Source organism: Oxyura jamaicensis, chromosome 2, assembly GCF_011077185.1.
Source record: "Oxyura jamaicensis isolate SHBP4307 breed ruddy duck chromosome 2, BPBGC_Ojam_1.0, whole genome shotgun sequence".
NCBI classification, from domain to species: domain Eukaryota; kingdom Metazoa; phylum Chordata; class Aves; order Anseriformes; family Anatidae; genus Oxyura; species Oxyura jamaicensis.
In genome coordinates, this window is record NC_048894.1 from 13946759 (window position 1) to 13963941 (window position 17183).

Here is a 17183-nt window from a genome sequence, read left to right on the forward strand (position 1 = left end):
AAAAAATTAACATGCTAAGTATGTGGAACCAGAGATTTACTAGTTGCACAGTAACAACACAGATCCCATACTACCAGCATTTGTTTTATTGTTTTAAAATATTCATCACATTCTGACATGTAAGATTTGGTAGTGGAGTTTTCCCTACGAAGGCATTCCACGTGGTATATGAGTGCAAAATAAACAGCACAGTTTAAATATTTTGAGAAAATTAAGTCCTTAAAAATAAACACGTGGTCACTCCAACACAAGGGTTCAAGACAGAAACTGAAAGAGATGTGTGTAAGTGGGTGAGGTGGGAACAGCAATGGGGACTCAAAAGACTCGCTTCTCCAGTGATACATCAAAACCACAGAAACACAAAGCTCAGTAAAAAAAAGGTGTCATGTGCATCCCAGCAGAGCCTGCACTCCTCAAGGTTCTGTTAAAAAGGCTGCCTTTTGCTTCTTAGGGAGCCTGCATAAACCTCTTACCATGTAACACAAACATAGTTGTGCAGCTTAGCAAGCAAAATTGTTGTTAGTTCATAGTTCAAAGAACAAACCCTGGAGTTGTTCCAGGTAAGAGAAAGGCTTGTTTAACACACAGTGCTAATGCAGGGAGTGGATGGACGCTGCAGTATCATGCCACTCTTAAATTAGGGCAATGGAAATGAACTTCATTTGCTTTACATCAGTGCTGAACTTGCTCCTCTACTGTTAATGCAAGCCCTTGAAATTTCAACTTCACAGACAGTTCAGTAGATTTCAAATGAATACCCCACTGAGACACACGGAGCAGACAAAAATAAGAAAATTACATCCTTTCCTACATGCAGTTCTGGCATATGCAGGGAAAAAAAAAAAAAAAAAAAAGAAGAGCAAGGATTGTATTGTGGGCTCAAATTCAAAGGCATTCAGAGAACTTAAGTGTAAGTTCATCTACTCAAGGTGTAAGTGCAAGGGGAGCATGAACTTGCTGCTACCTTCCCAGCAGCGTATACCTTAGAAGTCAGCTTTAAAAATGAAATTGCTTGTTAAGACAGTATCCTTATATCACCACAACATTTGAGCATGTTCTAGTAGCATGTTGAGGGATATGAATAATCACTTTAGAGTCCTCAGTGATAACTTGGGCTTAACTCCAGAAACAGAGCTTGCTGGACCAAGGCTCTGTATAATCTTTGAATAAAACTGAAGATGAGAAATACCTCACCAGGAGAAGGGCATTTCGCATGGTTTCAGGCTCCTTCCTTGAAAATGCCTTAAAAGAGAACATTTTGTTTTGTTCACTTGGTTTGGCTTCCCTGACTCAGTTTTGAGTTTTAAGTGTGTGTTCAAGCAAGAAGACAAAAAAAAGAACAAGACTTCCTCTTGCAGCAAATATTTGTAGAAGTTTATCAAGGTCCTCTGTTAATGTGGGAATTTAACATAACCTAGGACTTGTCTCCCAAATATAGGCCTATACTACCACATGAGTTTAGTTCTTCACTATAGCCAAGACAGCCTCCAACCTTCACATCTGCCACAAGTTCTTCTCTTTTCTTCTGTGTTTGGAGAGAACCAGGTGACTCCACAGACTGTGGCACTCAGGCTGAGGAAAGGCTCTCGAGCTCTTCCCCTACTGAGGCAGTGTCTTCGTCAAAGCAGTTTAGGCACAGCTAAGTGAGCTCTCTCTCTCCTACAAGCATGTGAGAAAGCTTACTGTGACAAAGGGAACTGTCAACCAGAGTTTTTATCTCAGATCATTTCCATGTAGTTTGCCTAGGCCACAGGAGCAGTGTGAGCACCAAGATTTTGACCTTGATGATTAAAAAGGAGTAAGTAAGAAGGAGAGGTAGAGTTAGCCGTGTACTCACTACCCTACACTACTGCAGGGGGATGCTTCTGGCTGCTGCAAAGATGTGCTGAATCAGTACAGACTTTTGGAGAAGGGCCAGGTGGCTCCCAGCCCATCTGAAGAGGAAGGCTGGTGGGCGGTTAGTCACTCTGCTCCTCATCCCAAACAAATGTGTGGCTGGTGGGAGAACGCCACCTGCTTCTGCTGGCTGCAGCAAGTGCGTCTTCCCACATGCAGGCAGACACTCCATCCACCTCAAGGAAAAAAAACATCTCTCAAAATGTTGACCCTGTAATGGTAAATGTGACGTATGGAAATGTCATTTGTATTCACCTTAGTTATGCAATGAAGTCTATATATTGAATACTGTCTTAAGTGCAGGGACCATTTTCTCAAATATGAGTTTTGAATCAGACTGTATCCTCTGTGTACTATGTGGTTCAATAAACTTGTGTGTTGCAAAGAATTTCACTGGCTTAATTTGCAAAAGTTAAACACTTCCTACATTTTCTTTAGGACTAGCAGCTCTAAAGTAGTATAAAAACAAGCTAAGTTATAAAAGCCTGCTGTGGAAAAGAATTTTGTAACTCAAATCTCAGGACGATGGTAGAAATTTACTTACACATTGAAAGACCAAATAACTCAGAAGACACAATGTGAGAAACTTTTACTAAAATGTTCTGAAAACCTCATCTCATCTCTGGATTATTTCAGCAGGTATTCCTTTATAGAAGCCAAACCAAAAGATAAAAAGAGCTTTTAGTATCTAGAAGAAATACAGAAGAAAGAAGTTTTAAAAATGCTTAGGAAGGAACTAAAGCTTAAAACAAATTGAAGCTGTTACACTGATGTTACTTTTCTCTATAATTCATCCTCTGCAGTGCTTCTTCTGAAAGTAAGCTTTTGTGGGTGACATTTCGAGCACTTCTCTTCTGAATATTTGAAAGCTGAATTCCGAAAAGACAAATATTAATTCTGCCTTAATTGAAGACCTAGTTTTACTCAAATAGTTTAATAGCTTCCAAGAGCCATCTTTACAACACCTGTCATCATCCACTTAGTTCTACGACTTTGTTCTATGCATGTTTACAGATTTTTGCAGAGCGATAGCATGACCATTTAGGTAAATGATTGAGGTTACTGATGTGACATGAGGAAAAACTCTCATTGGCTTCAGTCAAACAACATATCGTTCTGAATTTTCCAAGCCTGCAAAGAACAAGTATAAGCCAGTGTTAATACCAACAAACTTCAAAATTCATTTGTCACCTGTTTCATTTTGTAGTTGAAATGAAAACACCGTTCTGACCTGGAAAACACCAATGGACCGCCAATACATTTCTACTTAAAAATTCAGTACCTTGGAGTCTGATGCCTCCTCCATTATTAATCTATTGTGTTTGGGAATGAACCACATGCTTTTATGTGATTGTCAGACTAACAAGCTTTCATGGACAGCACCTGCACTTCACTGGAGATGTTTTAATAACTTGTGCACATTTCCAAAGATATCCTGTACAGAGTGAAGAGATCAGCAAAGCAGTATTTATTTTCCATCTCTTCCCACAGATTCCCATCAAAATTTTGCAATGACTGACCTTTGAAATTGGAATTTGAGCAAATTATTATTTAATCATAAGTGAAACCTATCAGACAGATGATTTGTCTTTGTTAAGACAAATCTAATTAATTTATCTGAATTAACAGGAATTTTTATCTACCAATGAAATAAAATTACCACTCTGCAGGTATAGGTGATCTGTCTTAGAGTCTGTAGAGGTTCATTAGCTTAGATGCAGCACCACAGGCATGTAGTTAAATGGCTTCCAAAACCATTTCAAGTCCAGAAGAGGTACAGCTCTGATTTGCTTCAGCACATTATCTTGAGCTAATTAGTTTGCCAGACCCTGAATGTCCCTATGCTGAGCTAGTTTGGGTGCCTCTTTTCTTAATTCCCAAGACTTGAACTTGCATGGTAGAGAATCATTTAGCCATACGTTACTATCACTAGGCCTGGAGGGCAGAACTGCAAAATGGCACCAGCCTGGGAACAGCATCCAAGAGCAGTGCTGCTCCAGCAGGGCCGCTGCTGAGCCACAACTGACCCCCCAGGGTGATTATTCGCAGTTGGTTGAATCCATCCCAGGCTTCCCATAGTAACAACCACAGCATTCAAAGTTGTCCCAGTTTTCTAGAATGTCCCAGCTCTCTATGCTTCTGGATACCAGGCAGCTGGTTACACAACATCCCAGTCAACAGAACTTAAATCTGTTTGATGAAACTAAAACTAAAGATAGCACTGAGGAGTTCAGTTTTAATTAGTGTGAAGCAGTATCTCATTTTTTTTCCATCTCAGAGGACATTATACCATATTTTGTATATTATATAATCTCAAGTAGAAAGAAAAGTTAAAATACTTGAGGAGGTTTATTTCTCCTTCTTCTTTTTCCCCCTTGAGAATGACATGTATGAAAAATGAATGTCAAATTATTTCATTTCAATATGTTGCAATCCAAAGGAACACTCCAGTTTTATTAAAGGCTTACTATGGGATTCCTTCAAAAGTTTTGTTTCTCTTTGTTCCTTCGTTTTGGAGCTATTCAACATTAACCTCCAATATCCCACTGGTATCTCTTACCACACTGGAGTTGCAGCTTACGGACACAATATCCCTTAATTTAACTTCATGAAATAATCAAACAGGTCTTTTGTTGTGGTTGTGAAATTTCTGTCCTCAGAGGAATTCAGAACTCAAGTGGGCAGGCCCTAAGCAAACTCATTCAGCTGATCATGCTTACAGCAGAAGACAGACCAGACATGACCTCCGGAGTTCCCTTCCAACCTAGATTATTCTGTGATTCTGTCTGTCTGCAGTACTGGAGTGTGGTACAACACAGAGAGACCAGAACTTGTGCATTCCCTCCAAGGAGGCTGACTGGGAGTCTCAGCACACTAAAGAAACAGGCAATCACCAAAGCATATCACTGGCATTAGTGGAAGGATTCTGAATTTTGAGGGAATAGCAAGAGCAAAGCATGACCTTTTCTCATACTGTTCTTGTGTTGCTTTCTGTCAAATTCTATGTTGTACCAAAATAAATAAATAAATTAATCTAGTGGCTTTAATCAATTATCACTAGATTTACATGGACAGAAAGGAGACTATATTTTTAAGTTCCATAATTGAGAATCTACAAATGCTTGTTTACTTGCAACAACTTCATTCCCTCACTCTCTCATTTAAGCTGCATTAGAGCTCACTACGTAACCCACATTATTAGCTGCAGAAGCACAGATCAACTTAACGAAGGCACCATCCATCCCAACACATCACCAAGAAGTAGAAGGAAATATACAGTCCTACTTTAATGAGAAAACTTCAATGTGTCACAATATCTTGAAACTAAAAAGAAATTTGTATGGAAAAATTATAATTGGTAGTGGGTCCCATATAGCCAAATTACGGCTCTAATCCAATCACTAAATTGCCATATGCTCTGTTCGAAGCAATCAGCCAGTTCCCTACCACGACGCTCCCGAAATAACTGTGCTTTAAAATTACCCAGCTGGGCATTTAAAAATGTTCTGTAAAGGTCTAATGCCGCCCATTTGGTGGAAAAGGACATCACATCATCACAGTCCTTGCAATTACATCCAATTTTTATTTTTGAGACCAAGTGCTGAAAGATAGTAATGAATGCACTCATAAAACAGCTCTGAAAATGTGAATAATTGCAAAGTAGCATTGAAGATATTTATAGGAAACACTAATGGAACTGAGAGAAAAATCACACATCCTGAGGTTTGTCCCCCAGTTTACTTGTTTTAAGACAAAAATCTGTAATATGCATAAAATGGACTCAAACTATTAGGCAACATTGACTTTCCAGTCCAAAACTGGGATCAGTATTCACTGCTTGAAATGAATGTGCTCTTCCACTGAGGAATTAAAAAGGTGGCCACCAACAATAATGGATACACACAACTGTTCTCATATGTTTCTTAGACGAAGCAGAGCCCAGCTTTGTCTCGCTCTCATTGCACTCATGATCTCTGTCTTGGTTACTGGAGGGAGAGTGCCAGCCTTCAAACCAGGCAGCAAATAGTATTTTGCATTGTACTTTGAGGTGTTCAGAGGAACCCGTGTCTTCCAGAAGACGTATAAGGAACAGTAGGTATACCACGCCAGCTGAAAAGGACTTCTGCTACAGGTTAAATGTCTGTACAGACTCTGATCACATTTATTTCTTATTTTTTTAGACTTGTTTTCTTTAAACCAGTATCACATTCTTGATACTTTAAATAAAACAGGCAAAAAAATAATAATTATCAGCACTTAAAAATATCCCAGTGAAAGGAAACCAGTTAAAGGCTTTCTCTTTTACTCCAAACACGCAGAAAACAAAACTCCCCTCAAATAATATAATTTTCATTGCATAATTCATCAAATTCATTCAACAATATTCTCTACCTAGTTGCTAAAAATGTGACTAGAGAGTACAGTAAGAACTCAGGAAAATCTGGCTGGATTAATTAAATCCCCATTTTTCCTAAGGAGAAGTTACTCTTCCATACTTCAAATTTTAAATTTCCCAATATCAAATCCTTTCAGTCACAGTATGGACTTTGCAACATATTTCATAACACACTCCTCTGAACTTTGCAGAAAAAAATCAGTCCATGCACTGCATGTAGTTAGATAACACTCTATCTGACAAGAGTCTATAGCATATTTGCCTATGCAAAATGTAACCTCTGAAAATATTATGCATGCTGGAATTTATCAGGTGCCTTAGATTTGGCCTACTGGAACAAAGCTCAGAAAAGCATGCCAAGACAAAGCAGAAAGCTTGGATCATTCTCTTCAGGTCTAGTTAATAGGACTGTTTTGTTTTGTTTTTCATAAGAAAATAACAAAGTGAAAATGTTTAACAATCATGACATGTGGGCCATTGTTTTGCTATTGGCATGGATAACACTACTATTCCCATTTGCTATTCAATTAATACATTATTTTAAGTGCAACTTGCCACCTCTGGAGATGATGAAGATGACAGGCATTTCTCAGTTTTAGCAAGGATGGGAATACTCTGGGTCAGGTGGAGAAAAGCATTGTTTTTCTCCCAAAGTCAGATCACAGGGTATAGTTCAGCTGTTCACTGGTACAAGGCTTTACATCAGCAACAAAAGTAATTCTTAAAACTAAAATTATTCTTAAGGTATTATTTTATAAATAAATGTGAATTAGTAATTAATTGTTTCAACCTGAGATTTTAATTTTTCAACCATCAATACAGAAAATCTCTTGGCAGCTCTGGAGACTGTGTGAAAATTAAATCTTTTGTTTAATTATAAATTGGTTTTGCTGTAATAGTGGAGACTTTAATTGAAATATTTTAATTAAGTGCTTGAAGCAATACGATGCTGCCTTTTTTTTGCTGGATACAAGCTCATCTAACAGTCTGGAGTTTCACCTTTACTCTCCTCCTGTGCTGAACATACAGACTGCTATATAACTGGTTGTAACTCCTGTTTCTGTCTGGACAATGGCATGTAAAAACAAACAAATGCATCCAACTGCACACCTTAGTCCACATCAATAGTTTGGTTTGCCTGAGGAATAAAAAAGGGTGGTTAGGACTGTTTAAAAATAATTAGAGTGAAAAAAAATAGCTGCAGAATCTCATTCCAAGTGTATTGTGATTGCCACAGATATACCTCCTACCTTCTGGCAACCCTCCTCCAAGGCTCAAGTAGCAGACAGGGCTATCACATTGCTCTCCGATGTATGACCAGACTATGGCAAAACATAAGCTTCAGCAGGAAATGCTTTCCTCTCCAGTCAGGATATTAAAATTAAAAACATTTGGAGGACTTATAAATAGCACTATCAACACTATTAAGACATCATGAATGGGATGGGGAAGAGGGCGGTCAATTGCTTTCAAACAGACTTATTTCTACATTTGAACGTTTCAGAAAACAGTATGATCTGCCTCTGGGGCCCCTTCTGATGACACTAAGAAATAAAGGAATGGAATCTAAAAGAACAGAGGAAACTGAGAACAGCAGCAGCAAAATTTCATGCTTGTAAAACAATATGTATCCCAAAATTTTGAAGCCTTCTGGAAAGAAGGGTCAGGCCAGTGCTATCATATTGAAAAAAAAATGGTCAAGAATAGCAGAACAGTAATGCTGATCACCAACACCAAATTAATCTGCAAATATCTGCATGGCTGCCTTGAGTACCAGGTTATAAAACAGTACATCTTTTATCAGTGTTGGGTAAAACACCTCAGCCATCTAAGGTTTCAAGCAGTAACAACCACTGAACTGTAGTATGGCAAATGAATGAAAAACATTTATACTTAATTGCAGATCACACCAAAAGCAGTTATTTGCAGGGAAACCACATGAGAAACTGAAGAGGCAGTGAAGTAGTTATAAATGTAAAATATTCAAACATATTCATGGGCTAACAAGATTTCTGGGAAAGAACTTTCCATGCACTGCAATGAGAGGAAGACACTGTTATTAAAAAAAGCGTCCTCTTCCTTTCTATTAAAGAGTGCCCTCATTGATCAAATAGCCTAAGATCAAACAACAGATAACTGCAACAAAGTTCCGCTGTATTTGACAGTAGATTAATTAAATTACACAAGAACATACTGATTCACACAACATATCTTGCCTCCAGCAGAAAACACTCAGGAAGAAAAAGAAGGACATGTACTTAGCACAATTATGTAAAAAAGACAGATAAAATGTCATTTTAGAAAACAACTAATGGCTGGGTCAAGTAACTTGGTAGAGTAGTGCTTCAAAATGCAAGGGTGGAGCACTGCAGGGTGTTTCTTGCCCTGTTTCCCTCAGATTCATGTTCTGTACTGGCTAGTACAATTCATTCTGACTGTCTGAAGGAGAAAAGCCTGCCAAGTGATTTCTCTCCCTTGTCTTCTAAGATTAACAGAGGAAATGAGTGGGTCTAGCCTTCAAAATCCACATTCTCCAATTTCCCTTTCTCCTATCTAAAGTGCATAACAAAGCTGTTATGAGACCATGTTACTGTAAAAACATATTTCATTCTTCTAAAATTTCTGAGTCCAAAACATGGCCAAAATTGTGCATGAAAGCTAAAGAGGGTTGGCAGGCTACAAATTTCAGGAAAATTAAGAAATTCTCAGCTGGCAGAGATCACTTTAGCTCCTTTAATCCACATAGCTATGCTGATCCACACCAGCTGAAAATCTGAATGTCCTTTTGTGTTGTGCTATTTTTAAGTAGCTAAACTTCAGCCTTGAGTACAATTGTTCAGCCCTGTGATGCAGTCCTGAAAGACAAGTACAGTGGAAGTTAAAAAAAAAAAAAAAAGAGCCATCACCAACATGCTTCAGTCACTCACCAAGTCCTTTGTGTGTCCATCAATTCTTATTAATGCTCTTAAATTACCTACAGCTGTCCCTGAGTCTCCATTGGGAGTTACAGTGATATACAGTAAACCCACAAAAGTGGAACAATCTCTGCTTTTAACATTCCCTCCTGTACAGATTGCTTATGCCACCTGTGTTTTCTATTAGTCACTCTGGTGGCCGGTAATGTTATCACTCTGTGAGGACAAGACATAACCCTGGCTTTTGTGTCATGTTATCCACCCTCTTCTTTGATCAGTAACTCTCCCCAAGAAAATGAACTGTAATATCTCTTCCCATCAATAAATTCTCTTGGTCTCCATGGTGAGAAAAAATCCCCTGGCATCACCTAGCTCTGTTAAATCATATAAAAGCAAGCTTTGGGAACAAAACCGGGTCTGTCAGATAGTTGATGTCATCTCTCAGACACTCACCAGGGTGACAATGGCACATTCAGCAGTCAGTTGAGCAGCACTGAACAACGTCCGAACAAAGCGGTAAATCTGTTTCTGCTCTGGATCATGTTTGTCGTAATCTGGTGGCACTTCGGATTTCTAAGGAAGAAATACTTCCAAATAGGTGACTGAAACAAAACGAAGCAGACAAAGACAGTTCACATGAAAAAGAAGAAGAGATGAATGAACTTACCGAAAGGGGATGAAGGTTTTCATCAAAAATATCTAAGAGCATTCTTCCATCTGTGTCCCTAAAAAGTATTAAAACCAAAGTAGTGTCATTATCTGAATGTAATAACATGCAGCTGTCACAGATGCAAGCAGATCATTAAAGCTCCAATACTCCTTATGCTGTGGTGTGCTCAGAAACACTGCAGAAATGTGACTCTCACATAGGAGTTGGGTATATTCTACCATAAAGTTCATATGCAATATGAAAACCATACTACGAAGTATGCTAAAATTTTCAAATTTCAACACTCAAGATATGCAACTTTTCTGCCCACTACTGTGAGGCTTTTTCACAGCCTAAAATGTACAATGATAAACTTCTAATATATTAAAACCAGCTCAGCTTACTCTGCTTTTCTTAACTTCATCGTGATAATCCTTGTAACCTCTTTTAACTCATTTCTCCACCTCCTTTATTTTCAAAGTCATGAACGTTTACAAACATGCAACAGTATTTTTTACAGTTTTCCTTTCTTTAATATATACATACTTTTTATTTCTTTTGAAAACCCTAACCCATTAACAATCTCTGAAAGCAAAAAGGAGCATATAAAGAATCAGACAAAATAGTAGTTTGATTCACGGATCTTAATTCACTACATCTCTCTCAGATCCCTGTTGTTCAAGGTCAGCATGAAAGTTGATGCAACTTCACAAGCCTAACAACCAGTATGCAATTTAAGACTTCTGTGTGTAATCTTAGCAGGAATATTAACCATCACAAGAGCGAGTGGTGTAACAGTGCCAGTTAGAACCAGACACTTTTTGGACAGATGCATCCATGTGACTTTCTTACTACAATACCATCTTTATATATTCCATTCCATCCCTGGTGCTCTGGTCAGAGGTCTTAAGAGAGAAACCACTGAATGTTTTCTATCTTTACTCAACACGTGTCTTACAGAGCATGCAAACATGAGTTTTACAGGAGACTAATGTCTAAAAAATGTGCTTATTGGTAGATAACATTTAAACCTCAACATCTAAAATCATTTTTTTTTTCTGCTCTAAAGCCTGTTCACACTGGAAATCCTACTTTTTTTTTTTTTTAAGAAGTAATTTAAACCAACTAACAGATTCAGATTGAGACATTTACTTCAAAATTCCTAATCAGCAAGGATTTTAGGCCAGACTTCTACCCCTACAAAAAGCTAGTATCTTAATGCAGAAGTGGTCTCACCGGAATCATTGCTGTGTTAGAATAAGCTGTGGCCCTTCACAATGAGAAGAGGGAAAGAAAAAAATTCTTTTTGTACTTCTTCATGCTGCGTGCTATGAAGGCACATTCGATTGCCATAAAAAAATCTGCACTGAAGAAGAGTTGATAGGCTTTTGTCCTCACTAAAATAAAGTTGTTGTCTTTCAAAAAGGAATTGTCTACTAATTGATCTAAGCATTTTTCATGGTTAGTTTGCTTTAATTTTGCTTATTTATTTTGTTCAGCAAATTCACCAACACTCGTGCATTCCTTCAAAAGTAAGACTGGTGTACGTCTCCTACCGGCTGTAGGATAGCTAAGCGCAAAAAAAAGCTGGAAATAGTCAATACAACAATGACAGGAGACATTGGGAAAACTAGGAATAACTAGAATGTTACAATCAAACAAAATGTGGGGAACATGAAACATATTAGGTACTCTGAAAAGTGACATCTGGGATTGGTGAGAGCCTGGAACACTAGAAAAGAGTTTACTTTTAAGCTAAGCATAGAGAAGAAAGAGGACAAGTAATTGTTGTCTGAAAAGAACTCTTCTCTGGTAGAGCTTGGCTCATTTTCTGTCAAAACCAACTTGAAGCCTACCCAGGAGCTGCAGCGGTTTCTTGCTCCCCAGCCCCCGTAACGAACCCAAATCTACCACATACATCAACAACTTCCTTTCCTCCTATAATGGCAGGAAACAGAAACATGTTTGGCTGTTGCTGTTTCAGCAGCAAACACAATCAAGAGCTGTTATCACGTTGTTCCCTCCGTTCCTAAATCAGAGACAAGCGAAGGCAGAGCAGTCACCTCACACCCTTTGCTTCAGAGCCGCTGATTGATGCACGCACGCCTGAGATAGCAGGGAGTGCAGCAGAGGGCGCGGTTACAACACATCTCACTGCCCTGGGAAACCCGAGGAGGGACAAGCAGCAAGCAGTTCATACCAAATAAATCACCTTTCCACCCCCAAAGTGAACGGACAGATACCAAGTTTCCCAAGAAGATAACAATCAGAATGTATTTGTTTTCAAGTCACTGACACAGGGCCCTTTCATTTATAAATGTTTAGCCTCTCTAATAGCTGCAGGTCAAATCTGCATCATGTTCTGTAATAAAGCTATGAATGTGCATATTTTATGTTGGCAGAAATCAGTTTTGTGGCAATCAACAGGGAGTCCAGCTTCCTTTGGCTCTGCATTTCCTCTTGGATACTGTGAGCCCTTACTGAAGTTTCTCACCCATATGCAGTCCCTGACGTGCCCCCGTTCTGCTGAGCTCTTCACCCAGCTGGCGTCATGTTTATCAGAGCTCTTATGATATTCTTGTTCCACAAAACTTTAGGATCTGACTATCTTTGGGATGGATCCCTATTAGTCAGTCAAGCATAGTTACAATTGAATAGCTGGCCTCACTAACCCAGAGATGATGGAAGGAAAGGGGAAGAAGGAACCACAGACTGATAAACAAGTAAACCAAGCACGATCATTAATGGTTCATTTCCTAGGAAATCAGATTAAAAGTTAGCAAAAGGGTTTCACTCTAACTTTTGCTTTACGTATTGCCATGTTTAATCTTGGGAAGTCTTCTAAGAGTTTTCAGCAGGGATCGAGCCCTAAAGCTTTCTGCCTTTGTGCACTTTTAAATGTTTCTCTCTTCAGATGCCAGCCTTGTTTCAGTAAGTGTAATGAGTTCCAGTGACCTGCAACACAGTCCTAAATGATATACCAGCTTAACTTAAAGTTATGAGTAATTCCTTTTGTTCTAGTTGGACTTCTTACAGTCCTGAAGAAAAAAATAAGGTGTAAGTTGGTTTGTTAGACTGAGAGCTAAACCAGGTGAGTTCTCTGAAAAGATACCTTGAAAAAGCCATACACACAAAAGTAATTTCACATATTTATACAAATCTCTTAAAAAATTCAGGCAATATTATTTTATGATACTGTGACATACTACATCATGACAACATGTAATTTAAGAAACAAAAGTGCAACTTAACAACAACATTAATTCATGTACCAAGTTACTTTTTTAGAGAATCTGTTTTCTATTCAGTGTTAACAGTCAACCTGGCTGAGCAGAGATCTAAAGCATACTACACCAGGAGTGGTAAGACAGGACCTGCTCTGCTTCTGCCCTGTCCTGAATTACGTTTATTGACAATGTCAATCTTACTATATAATTAAGGACTTGTATTTCAAAATCTACTAAGTGATTGTTGACTTACACAGTTAATTTTTCAAAGGTGTGGCCTAAAAAAATAAATCTGAAAGACACTATTCAGAATTCCTCTAAATCTGTGTGAGACATACACTTAATGCAGAAGTGCCCAGAGCATATAAAGGCAGATACTGAATCAAAGCTTCCCAATGCTGAACTGTACTTGCACGTTTTTATGATACATAATCCTCTGATTTTTATTAAGTAAAATACTATATAGGAGAATGCATTTCTTTTTTCTAACATTGGAGAATACTACCCAGAAACATTTTCAAAGCAGCAAATCACAGATTTTTAGGGTTTCAACAGTTCGTTTGTTTTTCATTAAAGAGATCTTCAGTACAAGACTTCATTATTCACATACCTGTTTTTGATGTGGTAATATATTGCAAGAGCTACACTGTAAAGAAAAATATAGAGTTAATATCTCAGGACTGTCATATATTATATCATATTAACATCCAAATTTAAAACTTATCAGAACACATGACAAAAAAACATGCTCAATAACCTACTTTCTTCTGTTTATTATTAGATGCCAGGTAAAACACTGTGAATAGGCCGTCTGAGAATATTTGTTCAGCACACTCAAAGCGCCTCCTTTCCACTAGTAATGAAGTGCCTTCCACAAATACTCATACTCCATACACCAGGTCACACATGCCTTCCATTTAAAGCCCACCTCCACTGAAGTAAATGGCAAATCTCCTACTGACTTCCAAGGTTCAAGATTAAGCAACACAAGCGTTGGATATTCACTCTTATTGTCTGAGAATGCTGCAAGGCTAACTTGAAACATGTTAATTGCCCTTGGCTTATGATTTTGAATTTAAATCCACAAACTTCTGATTCTTTCTATGTAGTTGCTCACATAGGAGACTCAAATACAAGGCTCCTACAGTTTTGTGGCATCAAGTTACTTATTTTAACTTAGGAAAGATGTTTCCCTGAGTAAGTTACTGCATTGTGCATTTCCCATGCTCTCAATCACAAACCTAAGTACCTCTGTTTATATTCTGCACACACTGTCCATATAGACACAGAAAATTAAGATTTTAATTACATATACAAATAACTAACTGATCCCATTCACTTTTGAGACTGAAGAAAACTAAGGTTTGGCTTCTCATGCTTACTCTCCATTTTCCAACTTGCGACTCCAGCTTTATCAAAGGATACATGCTTCACTCAGGATGCAGCTTTGCTGAAGGATAAAGCAGGGACAGCGCTCTTCGTACTTATTCCAACAGCAAAAACTACAGGGGAATGAGGAGTGAGTTCAGTGATTCTATTTGCTGCTGGTTTGTTTTGCCAAATTCACTGTAAGTTTCAGATGTCTTACAATGATGCAAAGTTCCCCCGCACAAACAGCCTTTTAAGAGAGTGAATTAGTCACTCTATATTTTTCTTCTGGAATTTTTACAAGAAAATTAACATACTGCATGTTAGGAAAGCTGTATGTTGGAGCTAGAAGTAGAAGTGTAATCAATTTCACTATTTTTTAAAAAACATTTTTTCTCAGTTGAAAATAAATATATTGTACTGACTTTTTATCAGCACTATTGCTTTTACTGGGCTACATCAGCTTTTAGCTCAAACTTGCTTTTAAAACAGATTTTTTTATAGATATGTAATAAATTAAAAAATACTGTGTACCCATGGACTTCTGAAAGACACAGTCCTCGCTCAACATAAAAAACAGATTTATGAATGAATTTAATTTGACTGAAAGCTATTCAGCAAATGAATTAGTCCCAAAATTTAATTTTAAATTATGCCCCCAGGAACATACTTGCAGCTCCAGTTCACTTTATGAAAGTGGATGCAAGAGCATACATGCAGAGCTCTACTTGGTGCCCATATTGTTGCTGTTGTAACAAAATAACAAATTAAGTTTGGGAAAATATTTACTCTTTAGAAATCTATATCAGAATCTGAAGGTCTCTCAGAGCTGTAACAGATTAACTCAGCCCCGACTTGTATTCTGCCTTTCACACACTGGTTCAGCTAGCATCCAGGGGGCTGTGACAGCAGTGCAGAAAGCAGCTTACACAGCTTTCCATCGCCGTCCCCTGCCACCCCACATGCTCTGAAGATCTCCAAGAGACACGCTAATATTTTAAACCCACCAGTGCATAACATGACCCAGAGGAAATAAATGAGCCAGCCAAAACAGAGCCCTTATAGATCTCTTTATGTGCAGTGGTCATTCGTCTGCAGCGACGTCCAGGAGGGGGGCAGGAAATGAAGCTGTACTACAAAAGTGATAATCTTGCGGTCTTCCAACCCTTAAATCTGCTACTCGTGCAGCCAGATGGGAGGGAAGAGGAGGAAAATACTCAGAGGCCAGAGGCCAGTTTCTCACCCCACATAACCCCTTCTCCAAACCCTCTGACCCCGTGCAGCTCCCTGCCAGCCCCAGCCCTGCTGCTGCCCCTTTCCTCCCTCCTGGCCCTCTCCTGCCCTCTGCTCTGTTCCCAGACACCACCTCTTTGCCCCCAGCTCTGCTTGGGTTTCTGCCTCCCCTTTCACAGCGCATCTGCTGCCCACCAACACGTCTCAGCTGCTGCTGCCACAAGCCCAGCTCCTCCTTCCATGAACAGGCCCTGTTCCTGTGCTAAAAGGGACCTGAAACTGGCCCTCACCCCCCTGAGGCTGCATTTACAAAATCTGCATGCAAAGGATTTTAGAGCAGAAAAGTATTAAATTCCGGGGGGGGGGGGGGGGGAATGTCAACACCTGAAAACCATTTTCCACAGCCCATCTGAATTATTTTCAAGTTAGTCATTAGAGAAGCTTGAGGAAATGAAAGACTGTATTTCAGAACAAAAGCTGATAAGGAATTAGGCCCATTGAGAACGTGTTTACTGACCACCAACATTTCTCTCTCATGTAAATATAGCATGGATTTGGACTTCATACATTTTTGCACTGGAATAGATTAAGAGCAAACAACTGAAGAGAGTGTACCTGCAACCATAATAAACAGCATAAAATGCCTGCACATTCATTTTCTCATTTTTCCCTTCGCCGTACAAAGTGTAAACAACACGTTATGCATATCAATTTTGTTTCCCTCTAAACAAAGGCAGCAAAACCTGCAATGAACATCTGAGATGTCACCCAAGTATAAGCCCATGTGGGCACCACAGACAGAGCTCCCCACTGCTGTGCAATAAAGTGTTGTTGTCTCTGTACTCAATAAGGAAATAAATCTGGAGGCAATTCATTTTCATTTCAAACGGAAAACTGGAAGGAAAGCTTAGCAAATGAACATTTTGTCGTGAACGGAAAAAAGCTCTTCAGTTTCAGGAGATTTCAGATCTTTAGGAAATTCTGAAATAAGTACCCAAGTAACCTTCTGAGGATTTATCCAAAGCATGTACACCGTTGAACATGGAATCACAAAGATTTCAGCTGCTAGAGTTTGAGAAACTTAATTGCTGCTTTCTTGGGAGACATGCAGTATTGGGAGTTTGATTCCACACAAACCTAAAATCAGAGTACTATCCTTTGCTCATTCGATTCATTGCATCTAGAGCACGATTGGATTAAAAAGACTTACTACTATAAAAACTAAAGGTTGCTTAGTAATGGCTCAGACATGTGTACACATATGCAATACATAATGTAGGTTCAAGTTAAAAAACACACAAAATTACTGAACCCACCATTTGATGGTATACTTGAGGTTTGGTTGACTGACTGTGCTGTCATCCAGGAAAATAGTGGAGCAGGAACTGTACTTCCTTCTCAACTGCCCAGGAGGATGCTATGAAAAACATGCAAAAGAACAATAGCAATTATGTAACACCAAAACATTTTTCTGAGGAGATGTAAGAATTCAGAGAAAA

General features: G+C 38.7%; 1 protein-coding gene across 4 annotated transcripts in view; it reads right to left on the reverse strand.

Annotated features, from left to right (window-relative positions):
• CCNY (cyclin Y) overlaps nt 1-17183 on the reverse strand; it is a 122488-nt gene that overhangs the window by 15475 nt on the left and 89830 nt on the right. For all 4 annotated transcript variants that reach the window (XM_035317528.1, XM_035317529.1, XM_035317527.1 and 1 more), the window contains 4 exons: nt 17001-17101; nt 13694-13729; nt 9875-9932; nt 9661-9780 (listed from right to left, as the gene is read on the reverse strand). In XM_035317528.1, coding sequence (XP_035173419.1) covers nt 9661-9780; nt 9875-9932; nt 13694-13729; nt 17001-17101 — 315 coding nt within the window. The remainder of the gene's footprint in view (nt 1-9660; nt 9781-9874; nt 9933-13693; nt 13730-17000; nt 17102-17183) is intronic.